Source organism: Rattus norvegicus, chromosome 4, assembly GCF_021556685.1.
Source record: "Rattus norvegicus strain SHRSP/BbbUtx chromosome 4, alternate assembly SHRSP_T2T, whole genome shotgun sequence".
NCBI lineage: Eukaryota > Metazoa > Chordata > Mammalia > Rodentia > Muridae > Rattus > Rattus norvegicus.
The window spans coordinates 34,832,674-34,852,466 of record NC_141537.1 but is presented as its reverse complement, the minus strand read 5'-3'; the positions used below and the strand labels follow the sequence as shown (position 1 = coordinate 34,852,466).

The 19,793-nt window shown below is 40.6% G+C and overlaps 1 protein-coding gene across 12 annotated transcripts in view; it reads right to left on the bottom strand.

Moving 5' to 3' along the window:
• Dync1i1 (dynein cytoplasmic 1 intermediate chain 1) overlaps window positions 1–19,793 on the bottom strand; it is a 313,021-nt gene that overhangs the window by 112,204 nt on the left and 181,024 nt on the right. For 6 of the 12 annotated variants that reach the window (NM_019234.3, NM_001439344.1, NM_001439346.1 and 3 more), the window contains 2 exons: window positions 9,087–9,176; window positions 1,664–1,826 (listed from right to left, as the gene is read on the bottom strand). In NM_019234.3, coding sequence (NP_062107.2) covers window positions 1,664–1,826; window positions 9,087–9,176 — 253 coding nt within the window. Of the gene's footprint in view, window positions 1–1,663; window positions 1,827–9,068; window positions 9,177–19,793 lie in introns of all 12 variants that reach the window. The other 6 variants (XM_087656326.1, XM_087656328.1, XM_087656327.1 and 3 more) reach the window with 1 other exon arrangement.

Below are 19,793 nucleotides of genomic sequence, written 5' to 3'. Positions count from 1 at the left end.
TCTAACTTCTGGTGAGCTGACAAAGCATGGTTTCCATGTCCACCCCTTGGCTCTTGGACCCCTACTAATCCTAGGGCAGCTCTAACACTACAGGTAAGGTGAATGCAGCTTAGTCCTGCTCGCAGAGAAGTACAGTACTGGGCCGTGTACCCAGATAGAAAAGGGAGAGCATTCACAATCAACTGAGTCACTAGAAATGACTTCTTAAAAAAACAAGCCAAGCCACTACCTAAAGACTATACATGGACTGACCCTGGATTCTGACCCCATAGGTAGCAATGAATATCCTAGTAAGAGCACCAGTGGAAGGGGAAGCCCTGGGTCCTGCTAAGACTGAACCCCCAGTGAACTAGACTGGTGGGGGGAGGGCGGCAATGGGGGGAGGCGGGAGGGGGATGTTTGCCCGGAAACCAAAGAATTATTATTAAGTATTAAATAAATTTAAAAAAAGAAAGGATGTGGAAGAAAGCACATGCAAATGGTTGCAAAATATGATCAATGGGCTCCACACATCAAAACCGAAATATTTGTCCTTTGAATGAAGACAGCAATTATAAAATAAACAAAGTTTTCAACTTAAAAAAAAAAACAAGCCAAACGTTGGTAGAGCATGCAAATTCAGGCTGCTTTCCTCCTCTGTGCAGTTTAATAATGCCAAACTGTTGAGAATGTTTTCAGAACATCACCATGAAATTAATTAATTACTTTGCCTCTGCTACATTCTTTTCAGTATCCTCAATGTAGATACCATTTTTTCCCTTTAAAAATGCATTTGGATTTGTGTTTTAGACACAGTTTAAAAATTCAGATCTGATACAAAAAGCAGGCGACTCTACCTTCATACATTGTTCCCAACAGAAGAAATCTCTAGGGACAATCCAACTATGTCTGCTTCTTTTGAGTCATATACAGTGGTACCTTATAATCCATGGTGGTGGCTGGCAGCTTCTGTCCTTTCTAATATATACATTTCAGTCACAGAGAAAGTCATGTGGACGTCCAATTTCTTTGGATAAATTTGGTCTTACCTGTAAATGTCTCTTTGCCATATGGATTTCCTATAATACGCACGTGTAACACATACATAATCTTGTAAGACTAAAAAGTAGATGCATGTTCCAGACTGTTTCCCACCTGTCTTGCTACCCTAGATAGCTCTTGGTTACTCTTTCCAGTTTACTGCTTGCTTAGCCAGCAAGAATCGATCTAGAGATATACTACAGATCTCCTCCTGCTGCATAGGAGAAGGCTTTCTCAAAGGACAATATTCGAGACTCTGTTTGTTTCTATCACCTGACCTGGACTGCTGACAGCAAGTTCAAAAGAATTTCATAGGGGCACATGATAATTACAGGGAAATGCTAAGCCAGAAGTTGTAATCAAAGCCCACAGTCGAAGCTATTTCCTAAGATCAGTCCTGCAATTGCATCTTCCTCTCATTTGCTGGACTTGGAGTTTGCCTAGTCAGTGTATAAATATATTTAAAATCAGCGAGTTAAGTCGGAGTAGCATCTGGACTAAACACTGGAGAAGCTGAGCCTAGACCATCACTTGAGTCCAGAACAGGACCAGCTTGGGCAGCATCCTGAAAAAGAACACTGGACAATAGAAGCAACAACTTATCACACTAAGTTTTTAAAATGTATATATATAAGCAACAAACCCATCTTTCTCCTCCAGCTCTCGGCCGCTGTAGTCAAAAAAGATGTCAGAGTCCTCAGCCAGAGCTCGTTCAATCACTCGGATCGTTCGGTCAAAGAAGATGAGGAATTCCTCTGAGTGCAGGATCTGCTGTTTTTCTTCTTCCGTCAGCTCTCTTGGAGGGGCTGTTTATGCAAGACAGATTGTTAGGAAGGAAAGGGGACAATTTAAAACTGTTCCACAGAAATCCTGCCCTTGAAAGAGGTTGTTTATTCAGGGAGCGATAATACACAGGAAAGCGAACCATTGTTAATTAGGATTATAAATCGTTCTGAGACTCACACCAATGGCACTAGTAGCTATTCCCCCTAAACGATTTCATATCTCATCTACTTGCTACTTTGAAGAAGTAAAAAATATTATAAGTAAAAGTAGATTGGCATGTTTTAACATATCAGTTCTAAATGTTATTTTCTTTCAGAATGAACTGGAAAAAACTTAAATAAGGCAGAAAAACACATGAATAAGATCTTACTCATTAGGGTCTATCTGTGACATAGTGCAGATGTCTACTCTACTCTCTACTGGGTAATTATACTTGACTTGGGGTGGCTAGCAGGGAAACTGACATCGTTAGGGAAGCTATGTCCTCCCTGGTACAAAGTCACACAGGGCTTCTCCGAAACATTCCACCATTATTACTTATAGTGGTTATTTTATTTTAATTCTATCTGGTTAAACAAGAAGACGCAAAGTGAGAATAGGAGATAAAATGACTGTCAGGGTTCCATGGTGCCTACAAGTCAACTGACCTCAAAATCTATAAGCAAACCCTTCACCAACCCTTTTTGCATAAAACTCTAGGGAAGAGATTAGGAAATCTCCCATACTGGGAAAGGCCTATGGGTAGAAATTTTCAGCTGAACCTTTATGGTCTCTAGAAACCCCACTTCTACAGACAGCCAGATGAGAGTTGAGCTATCACTTTAAAAACAAACAAACAAACAAACAAACAAACAAACAAAACAACATTGGATATTTAGCTCACAGGCAAGGAATTAAAATTGCAGTCAGTGTCCTGGATGAATGAGCTTTCCTGTGAGCTTCACAAGACTCCTAAGAGTGTAGTCACAATCGGGACCAGGTTCTCCCTGGCCACACGATAAGAGGAATCTTTCAGGTACAGTGTCAGCTGCTACGTAACATTTTATACAAGTTTTATTGGACTTAATGATATTTCAAGGGCGTTGTTCTAAGAAATCTGAATGATGAAAAAGCACTTCTGTAGAACCACAGGAGATTTTTCTCTCCCCTTTGGGATTTCCCCTTTCCTTGTCTCAGACCATGCCATTAAGAGTTTGAAGACTCAAGATTCCATTTATAATAGTAAAAAAAAGATGAGAATGATTCTGATGGAGTTGATTTACACCTCAGAAATGCTGCCCAGTTAATAATATGGCAAAATGTGATTCATCAACTACGTGCAAACACAGCCCACTTACCATCTCTGGCAGTCCCGAACAGAACCAGAAACAGTTCTTAGATCTCTACGGAGCCAGAGCCCTAAAATTGCTGGGTGTATTGAGACTTTCCAAAATTCCCATCAAGTTCTACTGTGTATTCCTGCCCAGACAGTAGTCTTCAAAATGAGGAAGCTGGTGATGTCTGGATTCAGAATTCAGAATGGGATTTGCTAGAGGACATTGATAATGAGGAGAATGCTACCAAACTACCATTTTACCAGCCACGTATTAGCTTCGACTCTACTAATTTGAGCTTAAACTCTGGGCAGTAGTCCAGCTTAAAAATAGAAAAATACACCCCCCAAATAGATAAGCATCAAGAATAAGTGATCAAGAACTAGTTTATTAGTATATTTTTCTAGCCTCCTCGTGAACTTGAATTATCTCTTTGATGAGTATAGTAAAGCTACTAAACGTAACCAGGTGAAACAAAGACCAAGCCTATAAAATGCTACGTCCAATTTGTTTGGTTAATATTGCTAATAAATAAATTATTGTCACCAAACAAAGCTGGTATGGGCCAAGAAAATGTCTTTAAAAAAGATTCTGCTCACTGGTCACTGCTTCTGGTTACTGTTCACAGGCGACTGAAGACGTGCTTGGTATTAAACACAGTAGTGGGAGCTTTTTCTTTTAACCCTCCCGCATTTTCCTCTGAATATGAGAAAAATCAAGAAAATCCACTCTCTGTTTATCTTTTTGAACCACATCTATTTCACCCTGTATCTCTTCTTACAAGTCTATTACCTTGAATAAAAAATACTATCTGTGTAATTTTCCGTAATTTTTTTTTCTTCCCTACAGCTTTGTCACTTTGATCTCAGCTTTCAGGACATACAACCTCTTCTTTGGGAGGAACATAAATGGCTGATCAAAGTGACCTTGCAGAGGCTTGAGTCCAGGTAGGCGAAGCAGCTGCCTCTCCAGACAGCATCCTTAACAATGCAATGTTTGGCCCGAAATCAAATTGCTACTGAACCAAAACAAAGGATACACTTTATGTTAAGCTTTGATGTCTAACAGGGATCAAATGACATGATTTGTTTGCACAGAATAATAACATGCATGTGCAGATGAGCTCTTTCAAAAAGTCATAAACAATATTCAACTGACAAATTAAATAAAATCATACCTACTTTTGATTTAAACTAATCTCTCACTGCTTAAAAATATTTAAATTGGTAAGTGTTGCTACAACATAAATGAGAAACAACATAAATAAGTACCCAGGACCCACAGTTAAAAGAGACACTGAGAAATAAACAACTTCTCGGAGAGAAAAATAAAGTATTAGTTAATGGAATCCACTATGCTTTAAATACGGAGATGAAAAAAATCCCATCAGCAGATGTACATCCCAGATGTACTCCAACATTCTCCTCGAATATCTTTCTGCTGCTTCTTTCTGTCTCTTAAGTCCAATGAATTATATATCTTTCTATAATATGATGCATATAGACACATACACACATATATATTAAAATATGTTCAAGGTAGATGTAAAAAAGGTAGATTTAATTTATCATCAAAAGCCACATCACAGCAAAATATGGGTATGGATTATATAATATTTTATTTGGCTTCATAATACAAAACATAAAGAATTCCTTCCAATAGCTTCATGCATTTAAAGTGTCCTTTAAAATGGAGAATCTGTGTGAAAATAGACTATGTATATGTGACTTACATAGTATCCAAAGAACAAGAGAATCTACAAATTTACTCAGTTACATTTAGCCTGAGTAACATCAATGAAAGATGAATCACGCTCATGAAATAAACATTTAGGAATTATATGAGCTTGTGACGTGCAAAATTCAAAATCAAGTGCAAACTTTATTCAGAATCTCCTTTTTCTTATTTATTTACACAGTGTTAATTTCTTTTAGTCTTACATTCATCATGTACTCTTTAAAATGGTTCTATACTACTGTCTGTGTTTTCTTTCTTCTCTTTTTTGACTTTTCTTACAAATGTGTACTTAGCTTCTTTTTTAATTGGTCCCATATACTATGTCCTCTTTCTCTTGTCTCCGGGGTTCTTAGAATATTTGCCTCTACAAATTAGACAAAATGTCCATATTGAAGCTCACGACTTATATCAAATATTTTAATTTCCTTTTGTATGTGTTTATATATGTGGGTGCCCTGGTGTGTGTGTGTGTGTGTGTGTGTGTGTGTGTGCGCGCGCATGTGTATGCTCAGGCCAGAAATCAATGGCAGGTGTCTTTCTTAATCACTTTCCCATTTTTGAGACAGGAAATGTCAACCTCATCAGTTGTCTAGACTGGCCATCTAGCTTCTGGGTCTGCCTGTCTCTGCTTCGCCAATGTCTGAATTATTGGCAAGGGCTGTTCCACCTGGCTTTGCACACGGGTGCTGGGAACACAAACTCAGGTCAAGTTTGAGTTGTATATAATTTATTGACGAAGCCACCTCCCCAGCCCCTTAATCTCATTTTAAGTCTAGATTTATCTGTAAAATACCCACTTTATAAATGGCTTGCCTTGTTTTTACAATCCAGCCTTACATTGGACTATAAAAACATGGTGTGTAAAAGATGCTTTGCAAGACTATCTAAAAGATAAAAATAAGCAGCCCATGCAACCCCTGAAAACACGAGATGAAGTTGGTGCGAATGCCTAATGGAACTTTTACAGTACAATCAGTTCATAAACAGCAGCAGGGAACCAAACGAAACTAACACAGGCAGACATTCATCTCTGACGCTAACCTGAGGCTTACGGCTTCATTTGAATTTACAGGAGGGCCCCATTCTCTTAACCTGATGCCAATATGTGGAGAGTTCCAAAGTTTTGATGACTAGTTAAAAAGCTAACCTGCAGCTTTGTTCGTGTGCAAGAAAGTGCACATACAAAATAGTAATCCAAACTATTTTCTTTATAACTCAAGGTATTGTGGTGTCAGATGAAGAAATATGCAAAAGTTAAAGAAATATAAAAAATCTAGTGCATATTGAATTTTCCATGTCTTACTATATTTTTCTTCATGAAGAAGATAAAGGAGGAAGAGAAGGAGAAGGAAGAAAAAGAGGAGAGAGGGACCGAAGGGAGGGAGGGAGGAAAAGAGGGAAGGAGAGATAGATTTCCCCCCAAAAAATGTGTTTCCTGGTTTGAAACTGTATGTCAAGTTTTAGCCCAGAGCCAATTTTTATGGCTGAGGACTAAGTCCCCTAAGGCAGGGTTCCCGCTGAAGTGCTGACACAGTCCTACTCCAGCAGTCCTGCGAATGGCGCCACAATTAGATCTGCTGCAGATTCTTTTAAAGGTTTGCAGAATACTGTCTTGCTTAAAGAAGAAGAAAAAAAATCCAGATAGTTTGGTGCTAACATAAACATGCTTTTAACCCATTATGTGCTAATTTGCAGAAACGCCATTAATGGAGAAGGAGGCACACGGTACGGTAACAGGAAATGTTCTTTCAAACTTCTTTTTGACTTTTAGTATGGCTTTAATCAGTTCCATAAAGCATGGGGAACAGTTAAAACTGAAGGGTGTTTTTGCTTGGAACTTAAGAAGGAGGTGCTTGGCTTTGCCAGGAAGAGGGTTTGGAGATTGGGGATGGGGGGGCGTGGCAGTGGTGAATCCCTGCCAAGGCCTACCAAGAACTCGGAGGTTGTATGTCACTGGTCATGTTTTAAGCTGTTTTGCAAAAGGAAACAGAATGTGTTTCAATAGATCCCGGCTTATTTGGTCCCTGGCTGTACCCGTGATAAAGGCATTCACTTCGTTGCTTTTCTTTTTTTTTAAAGATGTATTTTAGTAAAATTTCAAGTGTGAAATCGCTCCTATGGAATCCGTTTAGGGTTTCTCAGAAAAAAAAAGTGAAGCCAATGCCCTCTGTGGATGCAACTGTTAAGACGCTGAATCTTTCTCTTGTTCTCAGTCACTCCTGGAACCTCACCTCCTAGATGCCTGAAACTGGGCATGGTAATCGCCTTACCAATGTCTCTCCAAAACAGAAAAAAAAAAACACTGTTTGCATCTTTTGATTTCAAAGCTATGGGCTATGGCAAAACTGAGTTCAGGGAACTGGGGCACACGAGGCCATCACATCATGGGTAGGGCACAGTTACAGACCTGGTACTGTAAGGCAAGACAACTAATAATAATTTGGCAAACACTTCTACAGTGCTTAGTTTGTGCCAAGTTGTTCCATACTAGGCCCTTTGAGTCTTATGTTCAAAAACAAACTCATGAGGTAGGTATTATCTCTGCTTGCCAGATGAGGAAACCAGAGCCAAAAAAAGGCAAGCCAGCCAAGTTAGTCATTATTGATCATGCAGCTCAAGAGTGGCAGAGCCAAGATTTGATCCAGGCACCTTGGCTGCAGACCCCTTCTTTTTGCCTTACACCATTTCTTCTACAACCAAGTTTGCATAAATATAGTCAAGACAAAACTAAACACACATCCAGAACTCAAATATGTCTTAGCAGGAGGCAGTTTTTACTTTTGAATCTCTCTGTCTTTTTTTATTTTTAAAGAGTTGCTTCTTTTCATTTTATTTGTATGGGGGTTTTGCTCGCATGTCTGTCTATGCACTACTTTTGTGCCTGGTACCCAGAGAGGCCAGAAGAAGGATCTACTGTAACCGGTGTTATAGATGACTGTGAGCTGCTATGCAGGTGCCGAGAATCCAACTCAAGTCCTCTGGACGAGCGACACGTGCTCTGAATTGCTTAGTCTTCTTTCTAGCATCGGGACACAATTTTTTAAAAGTTGTCTGCACACATTGTATCTGGGCAAACTAAGCATGCAGGCATGCAAACTGTGCTAGCTCCTCAGACTGAATGGATTTTTCTCAGGAGGATGCAAGGAACCCACACTCCTACAAAGCCATGGGCACTTTTCAAAAGCATTGAAATATGAACTGACATACTTATTAGGTTTATGCGGATCTGTGCTCGATAAGACCAATTAGATGTTTAGAAGAATCTTTTAAAGCCTGTTCCCAGTTCCTCAGGGGGCCACTTGCCATTTTTCAGTAAGAATGACAACTCAAAAATCTCTTCATCTGAGAGCCTTAACATAGTAAAAGAGAAAGAAAACTTTCTAAAGAAGAGTCATGAGGATGGCATTAGGGTATAACATACAGGTTATAGATTCACCCTAAGTCTTAGCTCACACAAGCTTCAACCTATGCCTTGGCTAATGCACTTGTAAGTTATGGGGCAGGCTTTAAATCCTTCCCTTTTAGCTCGCAGCCAGTAGAACAGTGATAACAGTTGTCTCCGCCTCCAAAGGACATTTTGATTAGTAGACGGTGTTTTCTTCAACTGCTTGGAGGACAGGCAAGTACACTATAAGCCTTTAATCAATGCTAATTTTTATTTTGTCTTCTTTTCCCTTCCAGTGCTGGGATCTGAACTCAGGGCCTTATACTTACTACGAAAAAATGTTCTACCACTGAACTAAATCCCTAGTGTTACTAACGGTTATCACTCACATATATAGTTAGTTGTCATTGCATGGGCAGAGTTGTGGAAGAACCATTTAATCAATAAAGGAACGAGTGCTGTTACTGTTTTTATGTATAGCATGTGAAAAAAACTTCAGAACTAATTGATAAAATAATTATTCTTTCCCCCATGAGTCTCCTTTTTGCTCTAACACGGCAACTGAGAGTTTGTCTTATGCTAACTCTGTGGAATTGTGATTAACACCTCAGTTGCTCCCACTTTATTCCCTTTAGTCAGCCTGAAAGCAACCAGTTCTTGACCTGATGATTCCAGTGTCTGTTGTCAATGACAACACACTGAGTAGTCATACAAAATCTTATACAAACGGCATGTGAATTTCAGCTCTGTTTGCTTCTATCGTCTCTTGGTTTGGTAAAAGAAAACAATAAAACCAAGTAATGACCCAGTGTATCTGCCGACAACACCTTCCTTTGTCTCCTTACCTTCCTTTGTCTCCTGCTTTTTGTCTTGATTTTCCAGTTCAGAATCATGACCAACTTTGGGCTCAACCATCTCCTCATCTTCCTCATCCTCTAGAAAGAAGAAAGAGAAAATGCAATATTTTTTCATCTTTCAAATCAAAGTCTTTGGCTGATGGTGGGAGGTAGAGTAAAGGGCAAAGTTCCAGTCATTTAGGGCAACTTCGAAGTAAATCACTTCACAGAAAATGCCAGACAAATGTTCATGAATACATGAATAAATTATCTTCCAAATGGACCTCTTTGAAAGGCTCCCAGCCTGCTGGGAAAACTGCACCCAGTGGGCACCTGTTATGTTCCTCCCCAGACCCTGACCACATGGGATGTCTTGGAATTACCTTCCTGACCTCTGAAGCTTCTTTGGAGATGGCCCAGAAACAGATCTGAAAATGCTTCCACCTGTGGTGCTTTCTGAGCAAGGGACACCTGCTGCACACATGACTCATTTCCAATTTCATTTTTGCCAAATCAATTTGGTTTTGACCTACAGGAAAGGGTTAAATACGGGTCTAACCCCAGGTCAAATGCCACTGGCAAGTAAACAAGCAGGGATAGACCCCCAAAGTCAATGCCACTGGTCTGGGAGAAAGCAACCTACACCAAACTGGCATTTACAAATTCAGAGTAGTTCATGAATTCATGTGAGTCTAATGAGCATTCACAAACAGAATGAGGCAACTTCCACGGGCCAGATGTTACAGTGCCCTTTCTGCTCTATGCAAATGTGGGTCTCTCTCCACCTGCCTTTAGAGGAATGCTCAGAATCACTGACTGAAACATAGGAGATTTAGGGAACAAGGTATCACAGGAAACTCTAAGTCACAAATACAAAATGAGAAAAAAATAATGAAAGCTGTTCTCATGGATTTTGAATATAGTATTACATTTACTCTAGTAATATAAGGAGGTAGCTTATTTTATTGGTTCTAATGGAGTTTAAAAGAAACCCCCTCCTCTTACCTTCTATACATTCATTTACTAAATCTGTACAGATTTCATGTAAGATCCTCAGTCCTTTGGTGCCTCCATTCCAGCAGATGCTAAGGACATAGCATCACATATTGAGAAAGCACAATATCAAGGAAAGCAAGGAGCCAGTTTTCTGGTTTAAGGAGACTGTCTCCATACCAAAAAATGGTCACTAGGAAAAGGCCACAAGGAGGTGACCCTTGAGAATTAAGGAATTGAGTTGTGCAAAGGTCTAGAGGAAATAAGATGATAGCCAGCACTTCTCTCTCATTCTGCGAACCAAAAGGTCAAGGTGCACCTTCATTTATTTTGGTTTCAGTAGCTCTGTCTCATTTATATGCTTGCATCTCCGTGTTCTCTCGAACGACTGCATTAGTCATCTTTAAATAGTAGCAGAATTTTTGTCTTCACAGATAGAAAGGTTTTTATTTTAAACATTAGTTCTAAGAAGAGTTTAAAAGCCTACCACAATAGAAAGTCACAAAGAGTTTATTGGAAAAATATTCTGCGAGGTGCTTAGCCATAAAAAGGGCTGAGATACAACCAGTTAGTTTATGCATAGAAGTACGCAGGGAAGTCATATTCGAATTCCTTAAATAGTAGAAAACCCTTCCCCAGAGAATACTATTTCAATTTGTATTTTTTAAAAGCACAAAAATGTGTACTGTGTTTACAATATGCAAAATACCACAATAAAGAACTACAAACAACAGAGAAAAAATGTAAAGTACCCACCTTTTTAAAGTGGTTATGAACCATTTGTCGGTATTAATTTTAGTACCCACAAAATTCCTTGTCTATCAGCCTTTTAAAGACATAAAGCAAGCGTTTCAGTGAATTTGTTGAGGAAATAAAACACAAGAAGCTGGTTTGTTTCTCCGGATACTGATATGTTTGCCTTGCTCAGCAAAGTAAGTATATTTTTCTTTAAGACTCTGGTTTCCTTTCTGCTACACTTGGAATAACTTCTGTTGAGACCATTTTCAAAACAGTTCAGTAACTCTAAAGAAAAGGATTTATGTAGACCCTCTGCAGACCACTGATATATGACTTGGGCCTCTCATTCATTCCCAGCTACGTTTCCTTGGAGATTTGAAGGGAATAAAAACTACCTTTACCACCCCTGCATGGTTTCCTGTGGCTGGATTCACACAAGAAATTAAAGTGAGTGGAAGAAGTTAGTTAACTGTGTCCTAGGTGGCTCTCTTCATACAATGCTATCTTTTAGACACGTGATTTCATTTAGCACCTGTGTTCTGCCACCTCTAGTTGCCACAGTCATTCCCCTGGTCAGAAAATTCTTTGTCAACTACTGGAGAATTTCTGAACGGCTCAGGAGTAATGGTATCTGTACAGCAACGACACAGGACATGCCTATTACAGGACGGCCTGCCCTGTGTGAGCTTCGGAAGAGTGAGTTTCCTCTGCTAATTCTTGATTCAGATAAAGCCGGGGCAGCCAATTTTAACACGCCATGGCCTTTATCTGACTTGCCCTTCTAGCCTTACAGAGTTGGAATATTGGAAAGTGAGTCTAGTGAAAGGTTTATCCCTGTTTGTGGATATAATATCACAATCTCTTGTCTAGAAGACAGTGCCCTGAGCGACTTTGTATTGGTGACAAACAGGGCCAGTTCTTTCTTCCTCTGAAGCCAGAAGGGAGACGGGATAAAAGCAAGACCTTGACAGACAGACTAGGTGCCCCCAACTCACACTTTGTCTTTGGGAAGTAAAATGAGGAAGACAACTAGGATACGTTGAGAGTATCAAGATGTTACAGCATTAATGCCCAACATGCTGGCTATATGGTTCCTGAGGATCCACGTCTGGATTCTCTTGGTCAATGGCTCTTTTATAGACTGCTCCTTCTGCCTCCTGTTGATTCTGTAAGTACCAGATTTCCTTCTAATAAATTCCACCAGAGGTGGTGTCAGCACCAGACTTTCTTCTAGAAAATCCCACTGGACTTGGTGCCTGCTGCCTGCAACTAGAGCCCTGAGAACACAGGGAGGCCCTGTGTTTTACGAGGTCACTAGGTTGTTGCTTTCCCAGCCCTCCCAGGATCTGCAAAGCCTCAGGGTAAGAAAGGCTGAGGGCCTGGCCACTGATTTTGCTCTTCAGTTGCTGCTTTTCATGAGAGGGCTATGGTTCCTTCATCTGCCATCTCAGGGAGACAGCTTGTCTGGGTCAGGTGGAAAATGGGAGGGGAGAGCACAGTAGGCCATGTCACTCCATCCTGGTCTCCAAAGGGCATCCGGCTGCTGTCCAAAGTGGGAGGCCAAAGCAATTACCACAGGTCTTTGAATTGAACAGGTCAACGGCTGGAAGATCACTTTATACACCCCTAAGAAAACTGATTGCTATTTTGCTATTTAAACTGCATTACATCATCTATTCTAATGTGAAAAGTTGTGAATATTAGAGTTAATAAAAGAATTTGTGGCTCATAAAATTAACAGAAACTGCTTTCTAAAGGGAAAGAAATGTCAAAGACGTCAAGACAACTCTAATCACTAGGGAGCTCTTGGTGGCAAATGGAGAGGTAGAAAGGAATGCTATTTGTTTTTTTCTTTTCATTCTTCTCTTTTTTAATTAATCAAATTCGTTCAATTTCACACACACACAAACAAACATATATGAAACATAATAATTACATACTAGTGATTTCCACTTCTACCTCTCTAACTCCTTTCCACTCCTTTCAGCTCCTTTTTCCTCCATACTAAGCTCTTTCCCATGTTCCTGCCTATTTCTTTTGGTTTGTGACCCTCTGAGTTGAACCAGGGCCCATGTATTTGGAGCTATGCATCAGAGAGATGCTGGGCTCAGCAGTGGGTGCCCAATTGAAGACAAAGACAATCACTTTGCATCTTCCAGAGCCTATCAATAACCAGTAGTTCTGGAGTAAGGGGTAGGGCTCTGTGAGTCTTCTCATCAGTCACTGACAGTTGAGTCAGTCTTTTGAAGGTTCAGTAAAAGCAATGGCATTTTCTGTGAGTTCACGACTGTAATTTTTACACCACGTTTAAAAGACACCATTTTGTAGTCCTTATCCTTTATCTCCCAACTCTTTCATTATCCCTAGCCTCATTTCGGCCTTAGAGGTATAATATAAATGCCTTGCTTAGGGTCAGGTCATCATCTAGCATCTTGTGCAGCTATGAGACCCTCTATATTCTCCTTTGTTCACTGCAAAGAGAAGTAATTTTGGTTAAAGCTGAGTGTAGCTTTTGTCTATATGCATAAACATAGATATTTAGTAGGCAGTTTATGCTATGTCAATATGGCTTTATTGCTATGTCAATTTAATTAAATAATAATAGTAAGTTCCCTCATTGGACCTATGACCTTCCTGTTATTGATGGGGCTTACAGTAGCAGTCGTGGACTTCCTCTTGTGAAGTTGACCTTGAAGCTAATCAAAGAGCAATTGGTTGCCCCTATGGGTCATGCCACTAATGCATAGGTGGGTATAGATGTTGCTTGGCAGGTTGCTTTTATAGTTTGTAGGTTTCATGGGTGGGTATGATAGTTCGGTTTTGTATATGTGTATACTGAGTTGAGGCCATTTTATTTCCCATTACCTTTGCTTGTCCCCCCACATCTCTCTCCCTGAAATCTTTCTTCCCAGCAATTCCTCTTTCTTCTCTGATGTCTTTTTTAAAAATAGACTTTGGATGAAGAAGGGGTCTCATGAGTCCTTTGCCACATATGACAAAATGGGGATTGAGCAAGTCTTGTGCATGCAGGGCTCAGGCAGGTGGTCCCAGCTGTAGGTGAGCTCATGGGGACAAAGACTGGGTCACATTCAGAAGACAGTCTTTCCTAGCAGGCTTCACCAAGAGCAAGGCTCTTATAGTCTTTCCCCCTGCTCATTTGGGATGTTCTCTGAACCTTGAGGTCTGTTGTTGTTGATGTGTTCTCGACTAAAGTGGAAATCTAGCCAAAGTCATTCACCCTTTGGCATATCATACATTCATTTTGAACAATATGCACATTTGTGTCTTCTAATCACCCCAAAATTAATATCATGGGCCGCAATTCCTTGCTAGGGTGTAGGGTCTACTAGGCACTCTGGCTTCTCATCTAACTTCTGCTCAAACCTGTGCCCCTCACTGAGTTCTCTGATTCTGGCAAGTGATACCATATTAACATGGGATCACGGCTCAAGATCTGTTTTCAGTCAGGGTCTGTGGAAGAGAACAGCCAATTCCACTTCAAAATCTGACCCAGGTCTACTTTCCCTTCACTGTCTTTCTGGTGCTGCTTTAACTCTAGCAAATCTATATGATTCTTCTTTACTTCTGACACCATCGTGTTCACCTCTCTGAGATGTCTCAGAGGAATCATTTCAAATAAGGTTTATGTATCTCTCTGTACAACCAAAATGAGTTACTCAAAGTTCTACTGAATGTTAGCACCATCAACACTAACTATTGAGACCAACAATAGGAATAAAAGAGACATTAATTAATACTAAACATCTTTTTCTGGATGTTAGTCATATACTATACCATGTAGGGCCTTGAGTGAGAAAAGTGTGGCTTTTTCTTACAGATTAATATCTTTCTTAGACCAATTATACCACATTCTTCTAATAAAAATTGCTTCGAATTTCAAAGGAAATACAAGGTACCGGATGCTAAATAAGACATTTGAAACCATATTGCTTTCCTTCCAAGTTAGCTCTGACACGTCTCTCTTGGGCAACCTGAATCTTCATGCATAAGTTTCTTTCTTTCTTTTTTTATTGGATATTTTCTTTATTTATGTTTCAAATGCTATCCCCTTTCCTGGTTTCCCCTCTGGAAACCCCATATCCTATTCCAATCCCTGCTTCTATGAGGGTGCTCACCCACCTACCCATTCCTTCCCACCTTCCCTCTCTGGCATTCTCCTACATTGGGCATCAAGCCTTCACAGGACCAAGGGCATCTCCTCCTTGATTTCAGACAAGGCATTCTTAGTCAGTCCTGAAGGACAGGACAAGATATTTTAAACATTGGAGATACCTTCCAATTTTAAGATTATAGAGGCAAAATGAAAGCTGGAAGGCCATAGGCAGGATTCAAGTCAGGAACAGCCAAAAGATTGGTTATAGCCAGACTCAACCACAGGGATGAGACTTTGACCATGGCTGAGTAGGTGGCTGAGGGGAGTTCTAAGGGAGCTGTGAATTTCCCCATGTATTTGCACAACAGATAGTAAAGGCTCTTGTACAGAGCTCACTAGAGTCAACCTATCCTTGGACCAAGTCTGTATACAGCTTGCCAACTTCATCCAGAGTCTGAGGAGAGCCACCCTTCTAACACATGTCCCACCAGCCAAAATAAAGTATAACATGTACCGCTGACTGCTTACACAAGCCAAGGTGAGCACCCGTGTGCTTCAAAAGTGTGCGCGAAAGACATATTTTGTGGGATTTTCAGTAAGGACTTTGTTAAATATACTACATGCTAATATTTGAAAAACCTTCACTTTCTGGACTAGAAAAATTTGGCCAGAGGAAAGAAAACATACATTTCTCATCATACAGAGCGCCCCTGTTAACACTCTTGGCCACATCAGTTCTCTCCTAAGGTTCTAACATGACAGTACTTGGAAAGTTTACATCCTGGTGGAATATCACCCAAGACATTGCAAATGAGAGGAAATGAAAGGAAATATTCAAATGGAAGATAGGCCAACAAGGAATCCTTTAGTAGGTGTTTCTGAAATGTGTGATTATACTAATACATACTATGTGTAAGTCATACACAGTGAACAAAGTAGAAGGGATTAGTCAGTGTGGCGCTCAGTCAATGTTTTCAGATAAGAGGGGTCGACCGATGTGTTCTTCCATCAGTTCAATTTTAAACATTTTCAACAGTTCCCTATTAGGTTAACATTTAAGGTCCATTGTTATATGACTTCAGATGTCTCTCAAATCAGAACAATTCTTGGTCCACTTCTGTGTGGAATAATCCAAGTGTGTTGTTGGAACACCTCACTTTTTAGCCTGTCTTACCCATTCTATCTATCTATCTATCTATCTATCTATCTATCTATCTATCTATCTATTTATATTTTTGAGACAGTATCCAACTATGTAGCCCTCATCTAGAACTTGCTATATCAGATCAGACTTGCCTCAAACTCACAGGGATCCACCTGCCCTGTCTTCTCAGTGCCACGATTAAAAACGGGAACCAAAAGATTGGGAAAAGGTCTTTACCAACCCTACAGCTGATAAAGGGTTAATATCTAATATATACACTCAAGAGATTAGACTCTGGAGACTCAAATAATCCTATTAAAAATGGGATGCAGAGCTAAACAAAGAATTCTCAACTGAGGAATACTGAATAGCTGAGAAGCACCTAAAGAAATGTTCAACATCCTTAGTCACCAGGGAAATGCAAATCAAAACAACCCTGAGATACCACCTCACACCAGTCAGAATGGCTAAAATAAAAAACCCAGGTGACAACAGTTGCTGGCGAGGATGTTAGTGGGATTGCAAACTGGTACAACCACTCCGGAAATCAGTCTGGAGATTCCTCAGAAAACTGGACATAGTACTACCTGACGACCCAGCTATACCACTCCTGGGCTTATACCCAAAAGATGCTCCAACAAATAACGAGGACACATGCTCCACTGTGTTCATAGAAGCCTTATTTATAATAGCCAGAAGTTGGAAAAAACCCAGATGCCCTTCAACAGAGGAATAGATACAGAAAATGTGGTACATTTACACAATGGATTACTACTCAACTATTAAAAACAATGACTACATGAAATTCATAGGCAAATGGATGGAAGTAGAAAACACCATCCTGAGTGAGGTAACCCAGTCACAAAAGAATACACATGGGATGCACTCACTGATAAGTGGATATTATCCCAAAAGCTTGGAATACCTAAGAAAAAAATTCACAGATCATATGAAGCTCAAGAAGGAAGACCAAAATGTGGATGCTTCATTCCTTCTTAGAAGGGAGAACAAAATACTCCTGGGAGGAAATACAGGAACAAGGAGTGGAGCAGAGACTGAAGGAAAGGTCATCCAGAGACTGCCCTACCTGAGAATCGATCCTTTATGCAGCCACCAATCCCAGTCACTACTGCTGATGCCAAGAAGTGTGTGCTGCAAAATATGGGTGTCTCCTGAGAGGCTCTGTCAGAGCCCTACTGATGCAGATGAGGATGCTTGCAGCTAACCATTGGACTGAACAAGGGGTTCCCAATAGAGGGGTTAGAAAAAAGACTGAAGGAGCTGAAGGAGTTTGAAATACCATAGGAAGAAAAATTTCAACCAACCAGACCCCACCAGAGCTCCCAGGGACTAAATCACCAACCAATGAGTACACATGAAGGGACCCATGACTCCTTCTACATATGTAGCAGAGGATGGCATTGTCCAGCATCAATAGGAGGAAAAGCCCTAGGTCCTATGAAGGCTCATTTCCCCAATGTAGGGTAATGTCAGGACATTGAGGTTGGAGTGGGTGGGAACATCCTCATAGAAGCAGGGGGACAGGAGGAGGTATGGGAGAGGGTAGAAAGGGGATAACATTTGAAATGTAAAGCCATAAAATTTCCAAGAAAAATACAATAAAAAAATAGTGTGCACTATCACACCCATCTTTCCTGTCTTTAATCTTTCATATTATCATGTGTATCTCCAACGCTTTCTCAGAACGTCATCGATCCTTCAGCCCAGACGAAGACAATTGCATGGGCTAGTTCACACTGTTGCATTAGGCCATAGTAACCTAGATAAATTAAACTCTAATGGTAAGTATCAGCTTTTTCTGGACCCAAGAAGGTGAGAGCATCTGAAAAAAACAGAGCCACTCCCCTTCTTCCTCTCCTGTCCTCTCTTGTCCTCTCCTGTCCTCTCTTGTCCTCTCTTGTCCTCTCCTGTCCTGTCCTCTCCTGTCCTGTCCTGTCCTCTCCTGTCCTGTCCTCTCCTGTCCTGTCCTGTCCTGTCCTCTCCTGTCCTGTCCTGTCCTGTCCTGTCCTCTCCTGTCCTGTCCTGTCCTGTCCTGTCCTGTCCTGTCCTCTCCTCTCCTTTCCTCTCCTCTCCTCTCCTCTCCTTTCCTCTCCTCTATAGTCAGTCAGTCTTCTCCTTATCTAAATGGGCATAACCAGCTCAACTCCAGACAGCATCACTGTCGACATATTCTGTGAGAAGAGGACCTGCTTCAGCTGTGTATCATATCATCTCTATGGATTTCCTTAGCAGCCCTGTTTACACACACACACACACACATACACACACACACACACACACACACACACACACACACACACACACACACACACACGACAAAAGCAATTGAAATGTAATTTCCAGATTCTTAGAAAGTAAGGACATATACATTTGATCTCTAGATTTAAACTCCTTTGCTGTATACTTTTGCCTTTGGACAGTTTTATACTTCGACTAGTCTATTGTCTGGAAGTCACATATACCTGTAGTCTCCTTTAGGGGGAGACTTGGTTATGAGAAAGAAAGCTGGGGCAACAGGATCAGAGGGACCACAATCTTTAACTTTTAGCAATAACTGTAGTTATGTCCCAAAGGAAGACAGATATCAAGACTTCCAGGTGCTAATTGTTTTGATGTGTTGACTCATGGGATCAGATTAAATAAGCAAAAGGTGCTTATAAACATTATTTTTCCCAGTAAAAATCTTGTTTCCAAGGAAAAAAATGACATCTTTCATCCCTAAGAATCCTCATTCTTGCTCTGGTTCCCAGTGTCTGATCAGTTAACTCTCTAGTGCCACATGCAGACCGTTCCATTGTCGTGAGTTCTCCAGTATGCATCGATTTGGTTATTTACTTAGTTATGCTAAGTAAAAATTCTCTATTCTTGCTAATTCTCTTTCACTGGATACTCTTCTAATGTGCATCCCTCTTAATCCTTCCAATGCGACCTCCTTGTTAAAGGCCAGCATAGCTTCTGTATTTTCCTGCTATGGTCCTTTAGCTGACATTCTTACCTCCACCCTTTCTCCATACCAACTCCTTCCTGCCACAAACATCACTGTTAAACAGCTCCTCTAGAAACAGAACCAACCGTGCACCACATTCACGGGAACACATATGATTGTTTCCATTCCAAGCAGAGGGAAACTGGGTAGTTTTCAAAGTGTACAGATGTGTTTTCTCTGTGCACATCCTCTCTTATGTTCACATTTGATACATGTGCTCCAATCCACTTGTCCGTTCCACAAATACATAGTATTTGGCCTTTGGTTCATAGCTTTTTCTCAATCATACACTCCCTCCTATCCTTTTAGGTGCTGGGTACTATTCTAGGGACTAGAGACATATCAATGAACAGAAGAGGCAAAAAAGGCCTAAACTTGTGCGGCTGGCATTTTATTGGGGGAAGTAACAGTGCAAAAGATAAACACCATGTAGAGGGCATATTGGGTTAAAGAATCTCAGACAGTAAAGATGAACAGAGTGTGAGTCAGTAAGAGCTACCATAAAGGAAGGGATGTCCTTGCTGAGAGCAGACCCCGGAGCCAAAAATCTTAAGGAGCAGTGGAGCAAGTCTGAGGGAGCCTTCCTTGGCAGAAGACCCAAAAGCACACAGGTAGGATGTACCTTAGGTATTTGGGGCTGCCAAGGCTTTCTCATATCCACATGTGTAGACAAGTTGTCCTTCAGACCTGACTTTAATGACTTCCAGTTCCCTAAGTCTC